Source organism: Prunus mume, linkage group LG2, assembly GCF_029339155.1.
Source record: "Prunus mume cultivar Tortuosa linkage group LG2, ASM2933915v1, whole genome shotgun sequence".
Classification (NCBI taxonomy): Eukaryota; Viridiplantae; Streptophyta; class Magnoliopsida; order Rosales; family Rosaceae; genus Prunus; species Prunus mume.
The window spans coordinates 32,414,978-32,433,601 of NC_142699.1; the positions used below are offsets into that span (position 1 = coordinate 32,414,978).

An 18,624-nucleotide genomic window follows, 5' to 3' on the forward strand; every position below is an offset into this window, starting at 1 on the left:
CTTTCTTCTCATCATTGTCTTGGGCTAGTAAACTTCCGATGGAGTTTTCCGCGGCTGAAATATATAGTTTCAAGGGTCGGCCACGCTTTGGTGGAATGAGCACCGGAGGCTTGGCCAAATATTCTTTAATGGCGTCAAATGCCCTTTGGTGAATCTCTTCCCACCGAAATTTCTCTTCATCTTTGAGCTTTAGCAAAGATGAGAAAGGCTCAACTTTCCCTGCGGAGTTGGCTATAAACCTTCGAAGGAAGTTAATTTGGCCCAATAAACTTTGCACTCCTTTCTTGTTTTTTGGAGGGGGCGCATCAATGATAGCCTTCGCCTTATTTTTATCAATCTCAATCCCCCTTTGGTGCACCAAGAATCCTAAGAAATTTCCGGCGGATACCCCAAAAGCACACTTTTTTGGGTTCATTTTCAATTGATGCCGCCGCATTCTTTCAAAGGCCGACCGGAGGTCATCCAAGTGGCCTAGTCTAGACTCCGATTTTATAACAACATCGTCGATGTAAACTTCTAAATTTCGACCGATCATGTCATGGAAAATAGCGTTCATTGCCCGCTGATATGTGGCCCCGGCATTTTTCAGGCCGAAGGGCATCACCACATACTCAAAAGTTCCAATGGATCCGGCACTGAAAGGCTGTCTTGTGGACATCCTCCTCGGCTATAAAATTTGGTTATAGCCGGAGTGCCCATCCATGAATGATAAAATTTCATGCTTGGCCGCCCCATCGACTAAGAGGTCAGCCATGGGCATGGGATATTCATCTTTGGGAGTTGCAAGATTAAGATTGCGAAAATCAACACATATTCTTATTGCTCCCGCTTTTTTTCTTTACAGGTAGAATATTTGAAAGCCATTCTACATATCTAGTGGCCTGATAAATTTGGCTTTTACAAGCCTTACAATTTCTTCCTTAACCTGTAATTCGTCACGACATCCGCCGAAGTGGCCGCTTGAAGGGCTTGAAATCTTCCACCATTGGTAAGTTGATGCTCGACTAAGTCATGACTCAATCCGGGCATCTCTGTAATCCCAAGCGAAGCAATCCTTGAACTCTCTCAAAAGCTCTCCCATCTTGGCCCGAAGCTCTGGCTCCATTAGACCACTTATGTAGATTGGTTGATGGTTGTGTTCCGTCCCCAAGTTGATTTCTAACAAAGGGTCTTGGACTTCCGCCTCGAATCATCCATCTCGCTTGGTGCCAATTCTACTTCTTCGAGCTCAAGTGCATCATCCTCCGGGCCTTCATGAAGAAATTCTACCAAGTTGGCGGTGGACTCATGCTCGGCGCTCTTCGCCCAAAAAAAACCATATAGCCGTCTCAAAGTGTCTTCCACCGCGGCCTTCTTCTCTTCCTCGATGTTTGTATCACTCATTGAGGGAGAAAAAATCAGCTATAGTGGGACGCTCCCCATCCGCTTGGGCATCATGTGCCCCAAGTCTATCAACTTTTGGGCCGAGACTCCCGTAGGTCGGCCGCTCTTATCTGACCCCGTAAAATAAAGGGGCCCAATGTCATCTTCATAAAACTTTGCCTCTACTGCATTGGCGGAGGCCATGAAGGGCCGTACATCGGCCTGAACAATCTCTACACTTCCATCCTCGTGCCAAAATTGTAAAAATTGATGAAGTGAAGAGGGCACGCACATGCTTCCATGGATCCAATCTCGGCCCAACAAAGCATTGAAATGGGCCGTTGTCTCCACCACAAAGAAAGGCAGTCATTCTAACTTTTTGCCCCACTCTAGCTTGGAGTGGGAGAATCCCCTTTGAAGTTTTGGTGTCTCTCACGAACCCACTGACTGTTGTCTCGGTCGGATTAAGTCATCTGACCCTTTCTTTAATTTCCTCATGATTGAGGCTGGTAGGATGTTGACCGTAGCCCCCATATCCACAAGGACTTTACTCACCGGAACTCCATCGAAATGAGCTCCCACATACAAGGGCTTAAGGTGGGAGGACATTTTCTTGGTGGGCATGTCATAGCACACCTTCTCGGGCACTTTTCCTCCTTTTCGGGCACCATGATGCAAGGTTGGGCATTCCCTTCCTTTGGAGTTTCTTGGGCCATCCCAATTTCTTTGGCCCCTTCCATTTGGACCATGGACTCAACCTCATCGAACACATCTCCGTCCATAAAATTAGGTTGATCCGGCCGAGCTTCGAAAAATAATGGGAGTGTAACAACCATGGCATTTACCTCGTCAAAGTCTCCAAACTTTACTTTGACCTTGCCCACTTTTAGCTCATTCTCAAACTTGGCCATCTCTTCATTCCGTTCTTTCTCTAAGTGTTCCATAGCTTCCTCCAACAGATCCTCTAAGTATTCGTCGTCCGCATACTCCTCATCTTCCCCATATATCTCTTCGTCTTCGGCCGCCGAACCTTCGAGATTTTCCAATGGCTCCTTAACTTCTTCCTCGGCCGTGTGCTCGGCCTCTTCTTCTACCACATTAATTTCAGCGTCGACCATAACTTGGTCTTCTTCCGCCCTAGGCTCGCTTACTATTTTATGGGGCACATCCCCAACTTCTTGGACCATGTTTTGGTCATTTTCTTCTTTACTCTCAACCTTGGTGGGTTGAGCCACTTTGGTCATGGTCGGGGCCTTGGCACCAGAGGCTTGGCTTTTGGTGGAGCCTCCCTTGCCTTTTGAACCTTGAGAAGTTTATCTCCTCTCCTCTTAGTCGGTTCACTAGCTTCCACTTTAGAGTTATTTGCCTCGAAAGCCCCAGTCAAATGGGCCTCCAATTCCGAGATTGGCTCTTCTGGGGCCGTTACCACAACTCGGCCATTCACCCATTCTCGACGTATTTTCATCTCCTCGGCTGCCTCCAAAGAAGCGACGACATCGGTCTTGGCCAACTCCAACTCCTCCAATCGGTTTTTCGCAAGCTCGACCAATCGGTCAAGTTGAGCTTGCCTTTTATCCGCCCAATCTAATTCTGCCTTGCAAGTGGTGGCATATTGCCTTTGAGCCCTTCTTGTTTGAGTCTTGCTCAAAGGTACAGGCGGGAGTTTTGGGCCCCTGCTTCTATACCATTGGCCCACCTTTGTGTTTGGCACCTTGAAAGTTGGGACACCACTACCGTCCGCGGGGCGGGGTCTTGATACATATGCCACATCTCGGCTTTTGCCTTCTCCCACCGAAATCCACATGCTTCGGTTTTGGCTTGAATCGCGAATCAATGTCTTCATATCTTAAAGGGGCATGTTGATTTCTCCTCTTCGGCTGATATCTCGGCCTCTCATACCTATCTTGGTACTCATGCAATGGCCGTTTGTTCGACCTTACTTCCATTTCACCCTTGGGCTATGTGGGCCGTAATTCTCGGCCGGACTTGTTATCATCTTCTTTTCAAAACTCCTAGATCTGCCCACTTGGACTTGATCCTTGGTTTGCTCCTTAATCAGCCCCTTGATGGGTTCCTTGGTTGGCCCCTTGGGCTTTGGCGAAACCACTTCGAGAGTCACCTCACATTGGCATCGACTACATAGCACAATGGCCTTTGGAGGTTCTTCCTTGGTCAAAACTTTTGTCTCGGGAACCTTGGCCACCTCAGGGTACATTTTAGCCTTGCCCTTCACCTTAGGATCCGCCGAATTTCCCTTGCCCTTCTTTCTGCCGCAGCCCTTGCTGAGCCACCCAAGTCCAACCTAGGCCTAGGTTGGTCTGGCCTTGGGAAGTTAGCATTCACCATGTTGACTTGAGCATTTGGGAAAGGATTCTGGTCGACGCCCATTGTAGATTTCTCCGAAACTTCAAGATCTTCCGATCGATGAGATCCTGCACGGCATTTGAAAAACTAAACAATTGTTAGTCGTATGAGACCACACATTGTGAAACTTGCAATAAGTTTTATTTCTAAGTTCGTTAGCCGACGGAATATCATGATCATTAGATAATTTTATGATCTTTTCTTTCAAAAGTTGGTCGAAAATTTGTTCGGCTTTAGAAATATCAAATGTGTAGGACTTAGTCACGACCGCCTTTTGGGAGGTTCCACTAAACTTGGACATTTGGGCCGTGGTCGGCCTTTGATCCTTAGAGGCTTTAGACAAAGCCTTGCACACATATGGCCCTTTGGCCACAATCTCGGCCAAGTTTACCTCGGCCGACTGTTCTTCCTCCTCTAAGTAAACTTCATCACCTCTTTCTTCTGAGTCTATATCTCCAATGTCTACAGCGTGGACCGCCGTAGTCCTAGACCCGGAAGGTTTGGTTGAATCCCTATAAAATGTCGGCCGGGTGCCGGCCGCCTTTTTGTTGCTCCTCCTTTAGAAGGGCTTCGATCGATCCACCCGAAGTAAGAGATCATAAATGTCGCGGAACTCAATTCCTTCGAATTTCTTTCGGAGGTCAAGCAACAATCCTCCTTGGGCCAATTTTGCAAACTCGTGCTCCGGCATATTGACCGTACACCTAGCCCTTGCTTCTCTAAACCGCCCCAAATATTCTTGGACCGACTCACTTGGCTTCTGACTTATCTTTGCCAAGTCGGCCATTGAGACTTCCGGCTCCGGTCGATAAAATTGCTCGTGGAAGACTTGCTCCATAACTTGCCAATTCGGGACGGAATTTTGTGAAAGCTTAACATACCATAAAAAGCTGCCCCCGTAAGGGTACTCGGAAATAGCCTTAGTTTCAAGGCCTCACGATGCCCAATCTCCGCGCATTGGGCCGTGAATCGACAATGTGCTCAACGGTCGACTGGAGCCTATGTCCCGAAAATAGTGCGAAATCCAAACCTTAAAGCCCTCGAAATTCCTCTTGATCAAAATGCTCCGGATATGGCCTTCGGTAGACTGGCCTACCAATCCTCCTAGCATGGGGCACCATATCTTGAATCATTTGTTCGACCGCACCTCGGTCGATTGCTTGATTCCCTAGCAATGGGTTGTTAGCATTCCGCCGGGGTTATTCCAACCACCAACTCCGAATTGGTTGATATGAGGCCCAGCGAAATTGGCCCCAGCCGCTTGGTGAGCTTGTGGGCGGAATTGATTATATGGCGGGAACACTTGAAATTGGTTGACCGCCGCATATGGGTTGTTGCCCATCGGTGGAATATTAACCACTGGGGCTTGGTTGCCCCCAGCTGGTGGATTAAGTTGGGGCAGATTTACTCCAAAACCATTTGGTTGGGCCTCCACTTGTGGCCCAACCGCTGGTGCTCCAATAGGCGCCCCTTGGTTTCCATTTTGGCCATTTTGCTGGCCTAACCATCGATCAAATCTCTCGTTGATCTGAGCACTTTGAGTGGCCATCGTTTGGGCCATTGTCTCCATGACACGCATGAGTTGTTGGAGTTCCAATGAAGTGGCCGGATTCGGCCTCAATACTGGTCCCCCGGTGACTTCCGTAATATCCTCAACCACCACGGGATCGTGTAGGCCAACGGCCGTGTTTCGGCCGGGGCCATTTTGCTCTTGGGTGGCTGGAACATTTTGTGGCTGAGTATTCAAAGGGAGTGAACCAGCCATGCTTGTCTCTAATTCCGACCGAAGTCTAGACTCTTCAAATTCTTGATCTCTTCTAGGATTCCTCCTAGTGTTTACGACCATAGAAAACCTAGTATCCCACCGGGCGTGCCAAATTATGTTACTCTTTTCGGCCGGGAAGGAACTTTTGGTCCTTCTTCTTTTGGATGCGGGGCGTGCCACCACCAAGCCCCGAAATTGGGCTTGAATGGAATGAGAATAGATGGATGTGTTGCGCTTCTAACTTCTGAGCAAACGATTGATCGACCAAGCAAGGAACCTCTTCTTGGCCTAGATTCTTTCACTTTCTCGGGCTCGAGAAAGGTTAGGTTTCGTACGGATGTTTTTGTGATTTTTATGGTTTATGTAAAAATAATGCAATTAAACTAAATATGCGTATAAATGTAAAGACAAGAATTGAAATGCAATAAAATAAATCAAAGTGACAGATAAAGTAAGAATAAAATAAAAGCGATAAGAACGATAAGAACGAAAAGGAAATAAACTTGAAGTTAAATTTAATCGAAGTGCGATAACAATTAAATGTAAAGGAATTGAAATAAACTTGAATTGAAAAGACAAGAAATATAAACTGAAACAAGAATTTAAATGACAAGGAAAATATAAACTTACACTAGCAAAACGAAGAACTCACTACACTAGGTGCTTGAAAAATAAAATCCTAAGTCTAGGAAAAGAAAAGTGTGAGACGAAAGATAGGTTTGTTTGTCTGATGTTGTGTGTCTGATGTCTTCATGGAGCAAGGTTTATATAGGGCACTCGTCAGCCCATGGGCTAGCCATTGAATGGCCAAATGTCAACTCTTCTTTAAAATCTTTCCTTTCGAAGCCCTCCTAAATCTGTGAGATTGCGTTGATATTCTGACATGCTTGATTCTTCCTTGTTTTGGAACACTCGGAGTTACTATAAAAACTCCCTTGATTTCTTTCCTTGTGAGGCCCTCCGTCACGTGCACATTATCCTCCGAAAATCTAGAATAGGATGGGAAGGGCTTCAATTTTGAAAGCTGGTCGTGCCCAACAGTTTCCTTGGTTTACATATATTTGTATATGCATACAAATAATTATATATATATATTTTATATTTATATATATATATATATATATACCAATATATGCATATATGGGAGAATGAATCAAGACAGCTTGGTTGAAATGCCTGGCCCATGCGGATGGGCTCATAAAGTGAAGCCATCCATTGTGATATACAATATTAATATATATATATTAGGTCAATAAGTTGGCGGCGCATTCATCCCTTTTATGCCCAGCCGCATATTCATCCGGCCGCACTAAATTGTGTCCAGCTGCCTATTCATCACACCCGGCCGCATATTCATCACGCCCGGCCGTAGTCTTCCAATCCTGCCCGGCTACGAACTCCTCCAATCCTGGCCGTGCCCAACAGAACAATCCATATGCACTAGCCCAGCCGCAATTCTTCTTCTCCGGTCACACCAAATCGTGCCCAGCTGCCTATTCATCACACCCGGCCGCATATTCATCACGCCCGGCCACTATTTCCAACTCCATTCGAGCTGTCCGGCCGCATCTTGTATGCCCAACTTTTCCGGGTCATGCCCAGTGAAAAAACCTTGGCCGCAACCTCAGTCTCCAGCCCTTTTTCGAACAAAACCCAGCTGCGATCTTAGAGAGTTGTTCAGCCCGACCGTATTCTCCTAGTGCCCATCCAATATCCCGTGCCCGGATTAGGTGGGTTTCTACCACCCCCAAACATATTCATAATAATTATATTAGTCAAATAAAGAGAAGTAGTTTCCTATTTTATTAATGTGATGGGTGGTAATTGATTATGGGCTTTACTAGGAAACAGGGTCTTCTCTCTACCTATAATAGTGCACATACCCATCTTATGTGTACGTGATGAAGACACGTATTAGGGTTTTCTAAACGTGCAAAAGGCTAGAGAGAAAAATCTATTTCCTCCACACTGACGACTCGTCTACGGATCGCTCAAGACAAATATCTTGATATGATAGAAGACTAATCATTCAAGGTATGTATGTAATTTAAGTCTAATTGAATTTCCGCCTAATGCTATTGTGAAAATCATGAAGTTCAAGATCTTGGGTCATGGATTGGGTTCTTATGGTTTTACCCAATATTAAATTTACATGTGATATCAGAGCATGGTTAAGAACTTTCATGATCTTCCATTATGAATTTTAGGATTTGATTTATACTTATTTGAATCATATATATGTATGTATTGGTTGTGCCGTATGAAATATGTACCATTAAATCAAGAAGGATTACTTTCATTTAGTTGGCAGTATGAATGGTCAATCTTATGAATATTATTTCCTTTTGGTTCTGGTGCTGTATCCATGAAGTTGTTTTAACATGCTTCTCTATGCATAGAATGAATAAATAAATAAAAATAAAAATTTGTTTTGGTGAAGAAGTTCTACGTGCAATCATATGGATGTGCCAGCAATTATGTATTTTAATTGCATTAGAGAGATATGATATATATTTGTATATGCGATGTCATTGAAGCATATGCTGTCTCGGTGTAAGTGCTTTTGGTTACATATTAAATTATGTTTCCCCTTATGCAATATTAATTTTGGGAAAATTGCATGATATTTACACTAAATTAAGAATTGCAATTATATAAAATGAAATTTGTAATAGGATGATGTATTAAATGTATGACCACTTATGAACTCATGGAATGATCCTGGTGTAGACATGTACATTGAATTAGAGTTATTTAAAATAATAAATGTAAACATATTGTATTTCATCGTCACTGTATTTTGTCTTATGAGGGGAGGCAATCTAAAGTTCTATTGCCCACTACTGTGTTAAAAGGTCATACATTTATCGGTTAATCTAATGATTGGTTAACCATTAAAGTGTATTAATTGATTCTGTGTAATCTATTAACTATTACAGTTGTTAATTTAATTTGACATTCATATTATGAATAGTTTGTTAGTCACCAAAGTGGCCAAACTAGAATGTTTCTTGAATATCAAATTAATTAATCTAATGATCAATTAATCATTAAAGTGTATTAGTTAATCTTATGTGATTAACTAATACAGTTGTTAATTTAATTTGACGTTCATATTATGAATGGTTTGTTAGTCACCAAAGTGGCCAAGCTAGAACGTTCCTTGAATATCAAATTAAATGATAATTAATCAATTACTTGTGATTTAAGGATGCATATAAATGAGGTTGAACCTTATAAAGTTTTCAAGGTTCGAACGTTGATTTTCATCATTCATAAGATATACAGATCACCCAAAGGTGGATCCACTGTTCATATGATTGGTGATATGAGGTAACTTGTATATGTTTTATTTAGATTTGTTTTGGATATCCAAAGATATCAAAGCCTTTCTAACTAGGAATATACATTTACCAATAATGTAAAATAAATGCATCATAATTGTTAATTATTGGTACTGTCATAATTTATCCCAAAGGAGAGTTGTGATGATACATCTATTGATGTTCAGACTATACAAGTCTTATATATGTTTGTACGTGTTTATTACTCGATGCATTAGTATTATAAGCATATTGCAATGTCACTTTTAGGTTCGCTTCATTCTCATGTTTGATCTAGTTTAGATTTAATTTCTCATTTTTTTCTGATCAAATCCAGTATCACCAAAGTGTTCTGGATCTTGATTAGGCATTTCAAAATGAGAAACTCATTGTTATTATGGTAAAGCACTGAGGATTAAAGACTTCCCATAAAGCCTGTAAAAGATCAAACATATTGAGCTTTATGTTTATGGGAATAAATAGACATTATAATATAAATTAAGGCTATGCTTCATTAATGTGAATAATGCTAAAGAATTCTTGAGAATTGCTAACAAGTCCATTACATGGGCAATATTGTCTGACCTTACCATCATGAAATTTGATGGTATGCGAAGCATGAATGAATGAGTGCATTATTGAGCGGACTAATTTAGCGGCAAAATGAAGTCCTTTGATGAAGAAGATAAATCAATTTTACTTATGAAGAAGGCAAAGCTTTTACACAATACGATTCGAAAAGAAAGATAAGTCTTCCGCTTTTATGTGTTTCGAATCAATTTTTTCTAGATGAATTTTCTTATGATGCTTGATGGATTAAATTATGTGCTAAAATTCATGTTTCTAATAGTTCAATGCAAAGTTGCTTTTGATTTCACTTTTTGGAATTATATATTCAATTTAATGGCCATGATTTAGATTTATTGAAAGCGCATTATGTTCTTACTGTTTCAAATCTAGTTGGAATTTTGTTTGGAATTTGGCAATAATGTTTTATCCTTTAAAGTTTGGTTATGACTGTTTCAGTCTCTTACAGAATGCCTATTTTGTTAATTGTGGTATTCTATTAATGATTCACTAAATTAAAGTAGGATGACATTTTTCCTTAAATGTTTTTGATACTTTGCATGATTGATTTAGAAGTGACTGCTATTTGACAAATTAAAATTTAATGTTCTTATGGCATAAATGACTGGTAATGTGTTCAGAGAAAGAACTAAGGGATCAGTAAGGAAAGAGGTTCTTCTGAACCTATATTTTATTGATCTCTTATTGGTGTGTAAGTGGATTGTATTAAGGAAAACAATTTAAATACACCAAGAAAGATGCCATAAGAAATTTTTAGCTAATTGAAATTATTTATAAAACATGTGTACACCTTATAATGGTCTGTCCTTTGGTTAGGGGTATGTGAAGTAATTTATCGTGACATATACCATTATGGATACATGTTCTTACTACAACTATTATGCTAATTGGGCTCCTATTAAGGCAGTTTCAAATAAGAAATTATTTGAACTGCGAAAAATAAGGAAATCCAGTTTGAGGCACCGTGATGTTTTGGGTTGCTTAGTGGGAGTAAGAATATAATGTTCACATGAGAAGGGATTGGACCTTCAGAATGTTTTCTGATAACCTTATTGGTTACCTAGAAAAGTACAAATGGTATAGATTTTATTGTCCTAACCAGGGTATGAGATTATTGAAATCAATAACGTCAGTTTCATTTTAAATGGTGAAATTAGTGGGAGTGAATAACCAAGAAAATTGGTTTTATGAAAAGTTCGTGTGTAAATTTTTGCATGCATACTTCATAATGAAATTGTTATTACTACAATTGTGAACAGTTTTAACAACAATGAATAACAAATTAATGAATAACTAATCACTCCATTATGTCTACTTCACTAGTGAAAGTGTAGTAGAGACCCACAAAGAATAGCATTAAGATGACATCAAGACATTAAGCGTGTTGGTATTTGCTACTCTAAGTGATTATTTGGTAATCTACAAGACTCTGACTGTGAGTGTTAAGAAAGATTTTGATTTTATTTTCACATGTCGTTAAACATATATTGATTCTACGAAATAGATTTATGCCATGAATGATGAGTTGAAATCAATTTGCCGGAATGAAGTTTGTGATTTCATCAATTTGCCTACAAAGGACGAGTTGTGTGTAAGAGTGTCTTCATGACTACATACAATTCCAATGGCAATATAGATGGATATAAAGACACACTATTGGCCAACAATCTTACTAAGAAAGATGTCATATGTTATAAAGTGACATTCTCACTTGTTTCTAAGAATGACTCACTTGGAATCATATAATGGTATTTGTAACTCATTATGAATTAGAGTTACATTGTATGGATGTGAAAGATAAAATATTATATGAGTGTTTAATAGAGAAGTCTGTATGAATGAACCTGAAGACTTTTCTTTTATTGAAAGAAACACATGCTTTATAAACTGAAGAATTCACTGTATAAAATTAATAATTAGTGATTATTATGGTATGCAAAGTTTAATAATATCATAATAATTTTATTTTTATTTTATTTTTAATGAAAGCACTATTAATTGTTGTATGTAACTCAAGGTCAATGGGAGTAAGTTTATATTTCTCATTTTGGATATTTATGTTGTTTTGCTTGCTATATATTGGTCTTGGTTTTCATTGTAAACCATTAAGCTTTTCTCTAAGAACCTTGAATGGAATATATGGATGAGACAATTTTGTGATTGGACTTGAAATATTCCATAATGGATCACCTGAATTGTTAAGTTTGTCTCATTAAGCATATATTGTAAGTGTTCTAAAGAGACATGATATGAAATAATGTTTATCCATTAATGTTGCTCCAATTCAAGAGGGGGACAGGTAGGCACGTACCTACTAACATGCTAATCTGGCTAAAGCCCAGGCAGCTTGTTTTTTTATAGACTAAATTAATATTCTAGCCTAGCTCACCTAAATAAAATATTATTAATTAATCCCATTAGGACTAAGCTAACCACCGAAATAAAATATTATTAACTAATCTCATTAGGACTAGCTGACCAACAAATAAATAAAAAGAACAAAATTAGCAGAAACATACTACTTGATTGATAAATTGATTCGTTTGGTGCTAACTCTTCCTGTGTCTACAACAACAACAGAATGAGCATTTTCATGTATGAGACTTATTAAAAATCGACTTTAGAATAAGATAGGTGATGAGTTTCTTGCTAATTGTATGTTACTTCATATTGAAAGAGAATTTGCTGATAATATAGATAATGAATCAATAATTAGTGATTTTAATGCTGTGAAGACTTGAATGGCGCAACTTATATAAGTGTTATTTGAGGGGTAAGACTCACTATGTCTCCCATGTATTTTTTTGTTATCAATGAAATTTACTCGTACCGTTGAGTTTTCAATAGGTTTGTATGTAAGGTAAATTTAGCCCCCGTCATTTTGAAATCCTGGGTCCGTCCCTGGGGACAAATTTTAGCATTATGCAATGCCCATAAGAGTGAATTGGAACATTAACAGTACAATGAGACTTCATTATGCATATATGGTTTGCTTTGAGGCCATAGTTGATGAATTGAAGTTGCGGGTTTTAATCTCAGGACTTGGAGTTTTGTTTTATTGCCACACCGCTAAGAATTTATGTTGATACCGCAATTGTCCTTTTCTCCAAGAATGACAAGTGTTCTAAGAGTGCTAAACATAATGGAATTAAATACCTTGTCATTAAGGAGGTTCAGAAACAAAGAGTATCTATAAAGACAAAACTTATGGTTGCAAACCAAGTAGAAGGTTCTGGCCAAAGACATTAATAGTTATGTTGAGAGGATTGTTCTTGGTCGTAAACCATGATAGTATTTATGATGTTGTGGTTTGCACAATGACAGTTTATTTATTTTGACACTCTGAGCTCAATAATTGAATATGTTTCTGCTATATCCTGTTTTCCCTTATATGTATACATGAATGAGATTGGATGAATGATAACAGGAGTCGTCTCTGACAAAGACATTATCGGACCTTTTATGATACTTCTCACTTATGGACTATTTTAGGTGATTTGCTAATGTTGTGGTACATGGAAGGGATTGTATCGCTTATTGATGCATAACTGCCATGACTCGCATTAGACAATTGCTTAAATGCGGCATTTATGTTGACCATATGGAAGTGAGGATTATTCTAAATGTATCGCGGGCCTAATGTTTATTTATTGAACCATAAAATAAATTTATTATATGGGCCAAGTGGGAGAATGTAAGAATATTTTATAAATATTCTGTGTGGCTCACATGAAGTGACCTATGCGGTAAATAAATTGTTTAATTGGTTTAATAAATATTATTCAGAATAATTATATTAGTCAAATAAAGAGAAGTAGTTTCCTATTTTATTACCATGATGGGTGGTAATTGATTATGGGCTTTATAGGAAACGAGTCCTCTCTCTGCCTATAATAGTGCACATACTCATCTTATGTGTATGCTGATAAAGACGCGTATTAGGATTTTTCTAAACGTGCAAAAGGCTAGAGAGAGAAATCTATTTTCTCTACATTGACGGCTTGCCTAATGCTATTGTGAAAATTATGAAGTTCAAGATCTTGGGTCATGGATTGGGTTCTTATGGTTTTACCCAATATTAAGTTTACAAGGAACACTCTTAAGGAACACTCCAAAACAGTGACCTCAATCTAAAATGAGGAAAAGTCGATGAAATCAGAGTGGTTGATAAATTTTTTCGTTTGTCTTAAAGCCATTGTGTCCTGAATGGGAAACTGATCACTCAGATTAGTTATTTTCTCTATCCGTGTTTGTGAAAATGCCTGTCTATATTGTATATTGTTGGACCTCAAGTAAATGTCTGTCAGCATCACTGAAAATGCTCGAGCACAACTCAAGAAAAATGACCAAAATGGAAAATAAAAAGTTCACAAGAACCAATGTTGGGACCCAAAACCTAATTTGGAAAAGGTAAGGAAATAGCAATTGGAAATAAAAGATGTTTAAAAAAACAATGCACACTTGTACTAGAATAATATAGAAAGGTCTTGAATAATATAGAAAAGTCTTACAAATTGAGAAAAGATGACAAGTGAAATTTGAACTCTACACTAGAAACATCCTATTAATTCTATAATGTATTGTAACTAGACAATTCTAGATTTATAATATAACTAGTGGCTGGAAAACACTTTGGAAGTCGGTTACTATGCAATAACTGACTTGACTAGATATTTGCCAAGTTGAAAGCCGGTTTAGCTACTCTATATCTGTAGCTAGCAGCCCAATTATGCATTCAAGTAAGAAAAGCTGCAAACCAACCACTGCTGTCTAACTCTCCCATCATCCAACTCGTGCATCCAACTCTAAAGCCTTGTACCCTTCTTATTTCAATCAATAAAATAAAAATATTTTGTTACTCTTTCAAAAAATTTCCTTTCTAAGTTAAGTTATTGTCCTAAACGCTATCAACCATTTTCCAAACCTCTTCTCTCTTTAGACTAACAGAAGAAAACAACTTTTTCATTTCATGCCTTTCTCAGATACAAGAAGAAGGATATATACAGACTCTCAAATGCCAGATGACAACTAATTCCCTACAAATAAGAAACACTGCTAGCCTTTATTCTTAATGGAAATAGATAGGGGATAAACCTAACAACCAACTTGAAGATGCCAACCTAACAACTTAATATGACCATGACTTCTGCACCAGTTTTGCTACGACACATTGGCCGCGGTCTTTGTGTTGTACACTCTATCAGATGCTTTCTTCACCTACAAAAGAAATGAAAAATCGAGCATATATAAGATGAATGTAACAGAGATTGATACATGAAACCTAGCATGACCAAGTAGTTTACTTCTTTCTCCCAATCTGTGCGTGTGATTATGATTGCAAGAAATAGTGTCTGGGAAAATAGAGCGACAGTGATTCCGGTCCAAAGACCCTGCAAAAACATGTTAATCTGATATCAATGTAATGGTCCTGAAAGATTCAGATGTGCAACAAGAGGGAGGGGACTTTAAAAAATAGCAGTACAAGGACTAATATACATCACCTTCCCTCCAAGGTGCAGGACAAAAGCTAATACAACAGCAGTTGGGATGCCCATAAGATAGTAAGCTCCCAGATTAACATATGCCCCAATCTTTTGTTGTCCACTTCCTCTTATGACACCTGAAATTGTAAATTCAAGCCACTTCTTTTCATCAAATCAGCTATAAAAAAAATCTTCCCTGCACAGATACCATTCAATCCCACGGTTTGATCATATGAGTTGAATAAAACCTTTTTATTATCTTTTGTTCTGTTGACTTCAGTTTTAGCTATAGGTTATGCCAGGTATAGCATAAAGGTTTGCAAATCCAGAATAAGAAGAGAAAACAAATCTATTGTTATGAGAGAGGAAATGGTGAAAAACTGCAGAAACCTGAAAGCACAGACTGAAGTCCATCAAAAAAGTGGGATATTGCAACCAGAATCAACATTTCTCCAACATAATTCACAACTTCTATTTCTTTGCTGTAACAGTAGCCCCAAACTTTTCGACCCAAAATGAGGACAGTGCCAATCAAATTCCCTCCAGAATCACAATGGACAGTGCAACACGTACTGCTAGAACTGCGAGTCGCGGTTGCCCAGCACCCAATTGATTGGAGACCCTTGTGCTGTTATATAGAAGTAAATAACAGAATAGAATTCTTGAGACAAAATGTGCAAAAACAGGAACATACAAAACTTAGATGTAGATTTAGAGTCTTAGACTCACCTTGCTGCACCACTGAATGCCATGGGAATCATGAAAACCATTGAGCATGTGTTAAGGCTGCAAATGTGTCAAAGCCGGTTAGTAATATCTTTGTTTCTGCTTCATCTGCTTCACCTTCACTAGCTAGAAATATGAAAACACTCTCTTTTTAAGCTTAGTAAAAATGCAAACCTGATTGACAGGACTGAGGTTTCAAGCGTTGGATTAGGAAGAAAACCAGATAAGAGGACCATCATTTCGAATGACCAGATTTCTAAGCTGTCACAGACATAAAACCAACAAATAACTATTAGTAAGTGCCAGCATTTCAAAATCTCAAATACATCGAAAGATGTTGAATATTTTTATTTCGGTTTCCCACTGTCTTTTAACCCTCTAATGTTACAATAGTATTAGTGAAACAACTAAAGGTTACCTGATCATTACAGCCGAAGGAACAGAGAGTTTGAGAAAGTTGACAATTCCATGGAAGGCATCCTTTGAGAACCCAGTCCATGTGTGCTTGCAAGAGGGAGAGACTCTGACATAAATAACCAATGTCAACGCGTTGATCCAATACGAGATGGAGTTTGCCACCGCAGCACCTCTATATCCAAGGCTAGTCTTGTATACCAAAACCCCACAGAGAATCAAGTGCAACAGTGTTGCAATGCCTGTGCTAACAATCATGGGAACCACATTGTTTTGACTTTGCAAAAATTTGGAGTGGCATTGGTTGACTGCATAAGCGAAGAGGCATGGTATCAGGAAACGAGCGTAACTTCCAGCAGCAGCTGCTATTTCTGGATCTTGACCCAAGAACTCAAGAATATGACCAGCATTGAACCATATAATTGAAAGAGGAATGCAGACCAGCAGAAGAACAAGCATTGCTCTCTGTAAGTGTATGCCAAGCATATGATACTGTTTTGCTCCATAGGACTGGCCACAGAAGGTGTCTAATGCAAAGCTCATTCCTATCTGTTCAACAAATTAAGATGAAAATGAGGACTATTATATCATCATTGGTTCAAACACATCAAGCATCACAATTTACCACATCATATATATAAATATATATATATATATATATATATATTCCGTTGAAGGAACTCTCAAATAAGCTTATTTGAGGGCACCCTTGTAGGGTCCACTCCACATTGTATTTTACTAATCCAAACCGTGTATTTTGTAAATATTCTTACAAAGATCATCTCTATAAAAAAAATTACTTAAATCCGATATCATTTAACCATTCAATTAAATTATTGAATTAAATTATTGAAATTTAAGTACTTTTTTAAAGCATCTTGTTCATTGATTTTGTTGGTCTCAATTAGATGTTTTAATAATTTTTAATTTGTGTGATTTTTTTGCAAGAATGATCTATGAATGAAGACTAAAATTGAATCTCATTAAAATAAAAAATTGTAGAATACCCTAAAGGGGATTGTTTGTATGTATATATATATATATCATAAATTAGGCAATCAAAATTAAGGGGGAACGCAAGGGGCTTGTAGCTCAAGTGGTTAAAAGTATTTATCACTGCAAGTGCCGTCCTGTGAACGAATCTCCCTCTCCCAATATCTCATGCATAAAAAAAAATGAAGGGGGAAAAACTACAAGTATTTATTTTCTCTTCTTTTTTGAGAATGGGAAGTACTAGGCTGCCTTTCTATTAGATTTCACAGTGGTCTTAATCTCTCTGTCTCTCTATTTTGTCTGAGTCTTGAGAGTATAAGCCTTTCATGGTATAGGTTTATTTCTACTACAATCAATTATCCTACAAATTACTAAGTCATATGAAATAAGAAAAGAAGCCATCTTACAATCAAGCTCAAACCAGTCACTGTGGCAAATGAAGTGGCCATGGAAGCACCTGCAAGTGCCAGCTCTCCAAGATGGCCAACATACATAACTGAAATCACCTGCATACCAAAGAGCAAGAAATTTGATGACACAAGTGGCCCTGCTAAAGACAGCTGCTTCTTCACCTCCTTGATAATCTCATCTTTGGTTAGTTTTCCCTTTGTTGTTTGCGATTCATGTTCTTGAGGAGCTGGAAGCAAGGGAGATTGAAGACCAGCTGCTTGTTCTCCGGTATCCATTTTCTGTTTTTCCTCTTTGAAAAGCAAGAGCGGATGGCATCAACTTTATGGAGAAAGAGTTATACATGATCAAGCCACGACAAGTTTTGAATTCTTTTGGGAACTGTGGAGAGAGAGATGATTAAATGGGAATTGAAACGTTGCTGCCAATTATTTAGAAGTAGAGGCCCCATTGCTTTTTTTAAAATTAGATACAAGCAAAACTGGAGTAGGGGGAATCGAACCCCAGAGTCAAGCAAAATAAGATACAAGCAAAATATTTTTGAGAGTACAATGGGTAAATACACGGTTTGGATTAGTAAAATATTTTTGATAAAAAATAAAATAAAAAATCCTAGATATTTCCGTTTGATGTGCAAGCCTGCCTACGTGGTGTCGACAAGTCCATCTTAGTCCATCCATTATCTAAAATGAGGAAAAGTCAATGAAATGAGAGTGATGTGTAGTCCAGCCTCGGTGGTGTCGTCTTTTTATGGAATCTCTTGATTATATTATATAAAATAAAGGCCGACTAAGTTGAAATATCATCTCTCCTTGTTTGTTGTATTATAAGCGCATGCTACTTGACAGTTGTCACTTGTAGCCCAAGTCTGAGAACAAATGATGTTATAATTGTTGGAAAAATGGGGTCTTGTGTCATATTCTGGGATCAGCTCATATTATTTATTTTGGACTTTCTTATTCTCATAGTTTCATTTTGAACTCACAAGCAACTCTCCCAAATGGCCACCCATCATGCAATTGCTCTAACCCAAACTCCTTAATTTTGGAATTTTCTGACTCAAAGCTGAGCTTCCAAAAGACCTAGTGCTAGATGAAAGTTGGTATGTACATATAAGGCACATCAATCCCTCTCTGTTGGTTGATGTGGGATGTTACATATTGTGATAAAAATAATAATCAGAATGTGAAAAGTACCA

General features: G+C 38.5%; 1 protein-coding gene and 1 pseudogene across 1 annotated transcript; both read right to left on the reverse strand.

The window, feature by feature from the left end:
* Positions 1 to 14,343: 14,343 nt before the first annotated feature.
* Positions 14,344 to 17,793, reverse strand: LOC148920073 (protein DETOXIFICATION 15-like). Its single transcript, XM_089047392.1, has 8 exons — positions 17,426 to 17,793; positions 16,030 to 16,574; positions 15,786 to 15,872; positions 15,615 to 15,671; positions 15,276 to 15,513; positions 14,904 to 15,022; positions 14,706 to 14,792; positions 14,344 to 14,619 (listed from the first exon to the last, which is right to left on the reverse strand). Exons 4-8 carry the CDS (start codon positions 15,660 to 15,662, stop codon positions 14,563 to 14,565), a joined length of 549 nt encoding a protein of 182 aa, XP_088903518.1. The 5' UTR covers positions 15,663 to 15,671; positions 15,786 to 15,872; positions 16,030 to 16,574; positions 17,426 to 17,793; the 3' UTR covers positions 14,344 to 14,562.
* On the reverse strand, positions 16,026 to 17,704 carry LOC148920074 (protein DETOXIFICATION 16 pseudogene; annotated as a pseudogene).
* Positions 17,794 to 18,624: the final 831 nt, after the last annotated feature.

Excerpts from the sequence above, each read along its gene's own strand:
- LOC148920073 (XM_089047392.1), bottom strand. The coding sequence starts at position 15,662 with ATGCTCAATGGTTTTCATGATTCCCATGGCATTCAGTGGTGCAGCAAG. Across the intron at positions 15,023-15,275 it reads ACTTCAGTCTGTGCTTTCAG|GTGTCATAAGAGGAAGTGGA; the intron begins GTTTCTGCAGTT and ends TTACAATTTCAG. Across the intron at positions 14,620-14,705 it reads GCACAGATTGGGAGAAAGAA|GTGAAGAAAGCATCTGATAG; the intron begins GTAAACTACTTG and ends TTTCTTTTGTAG.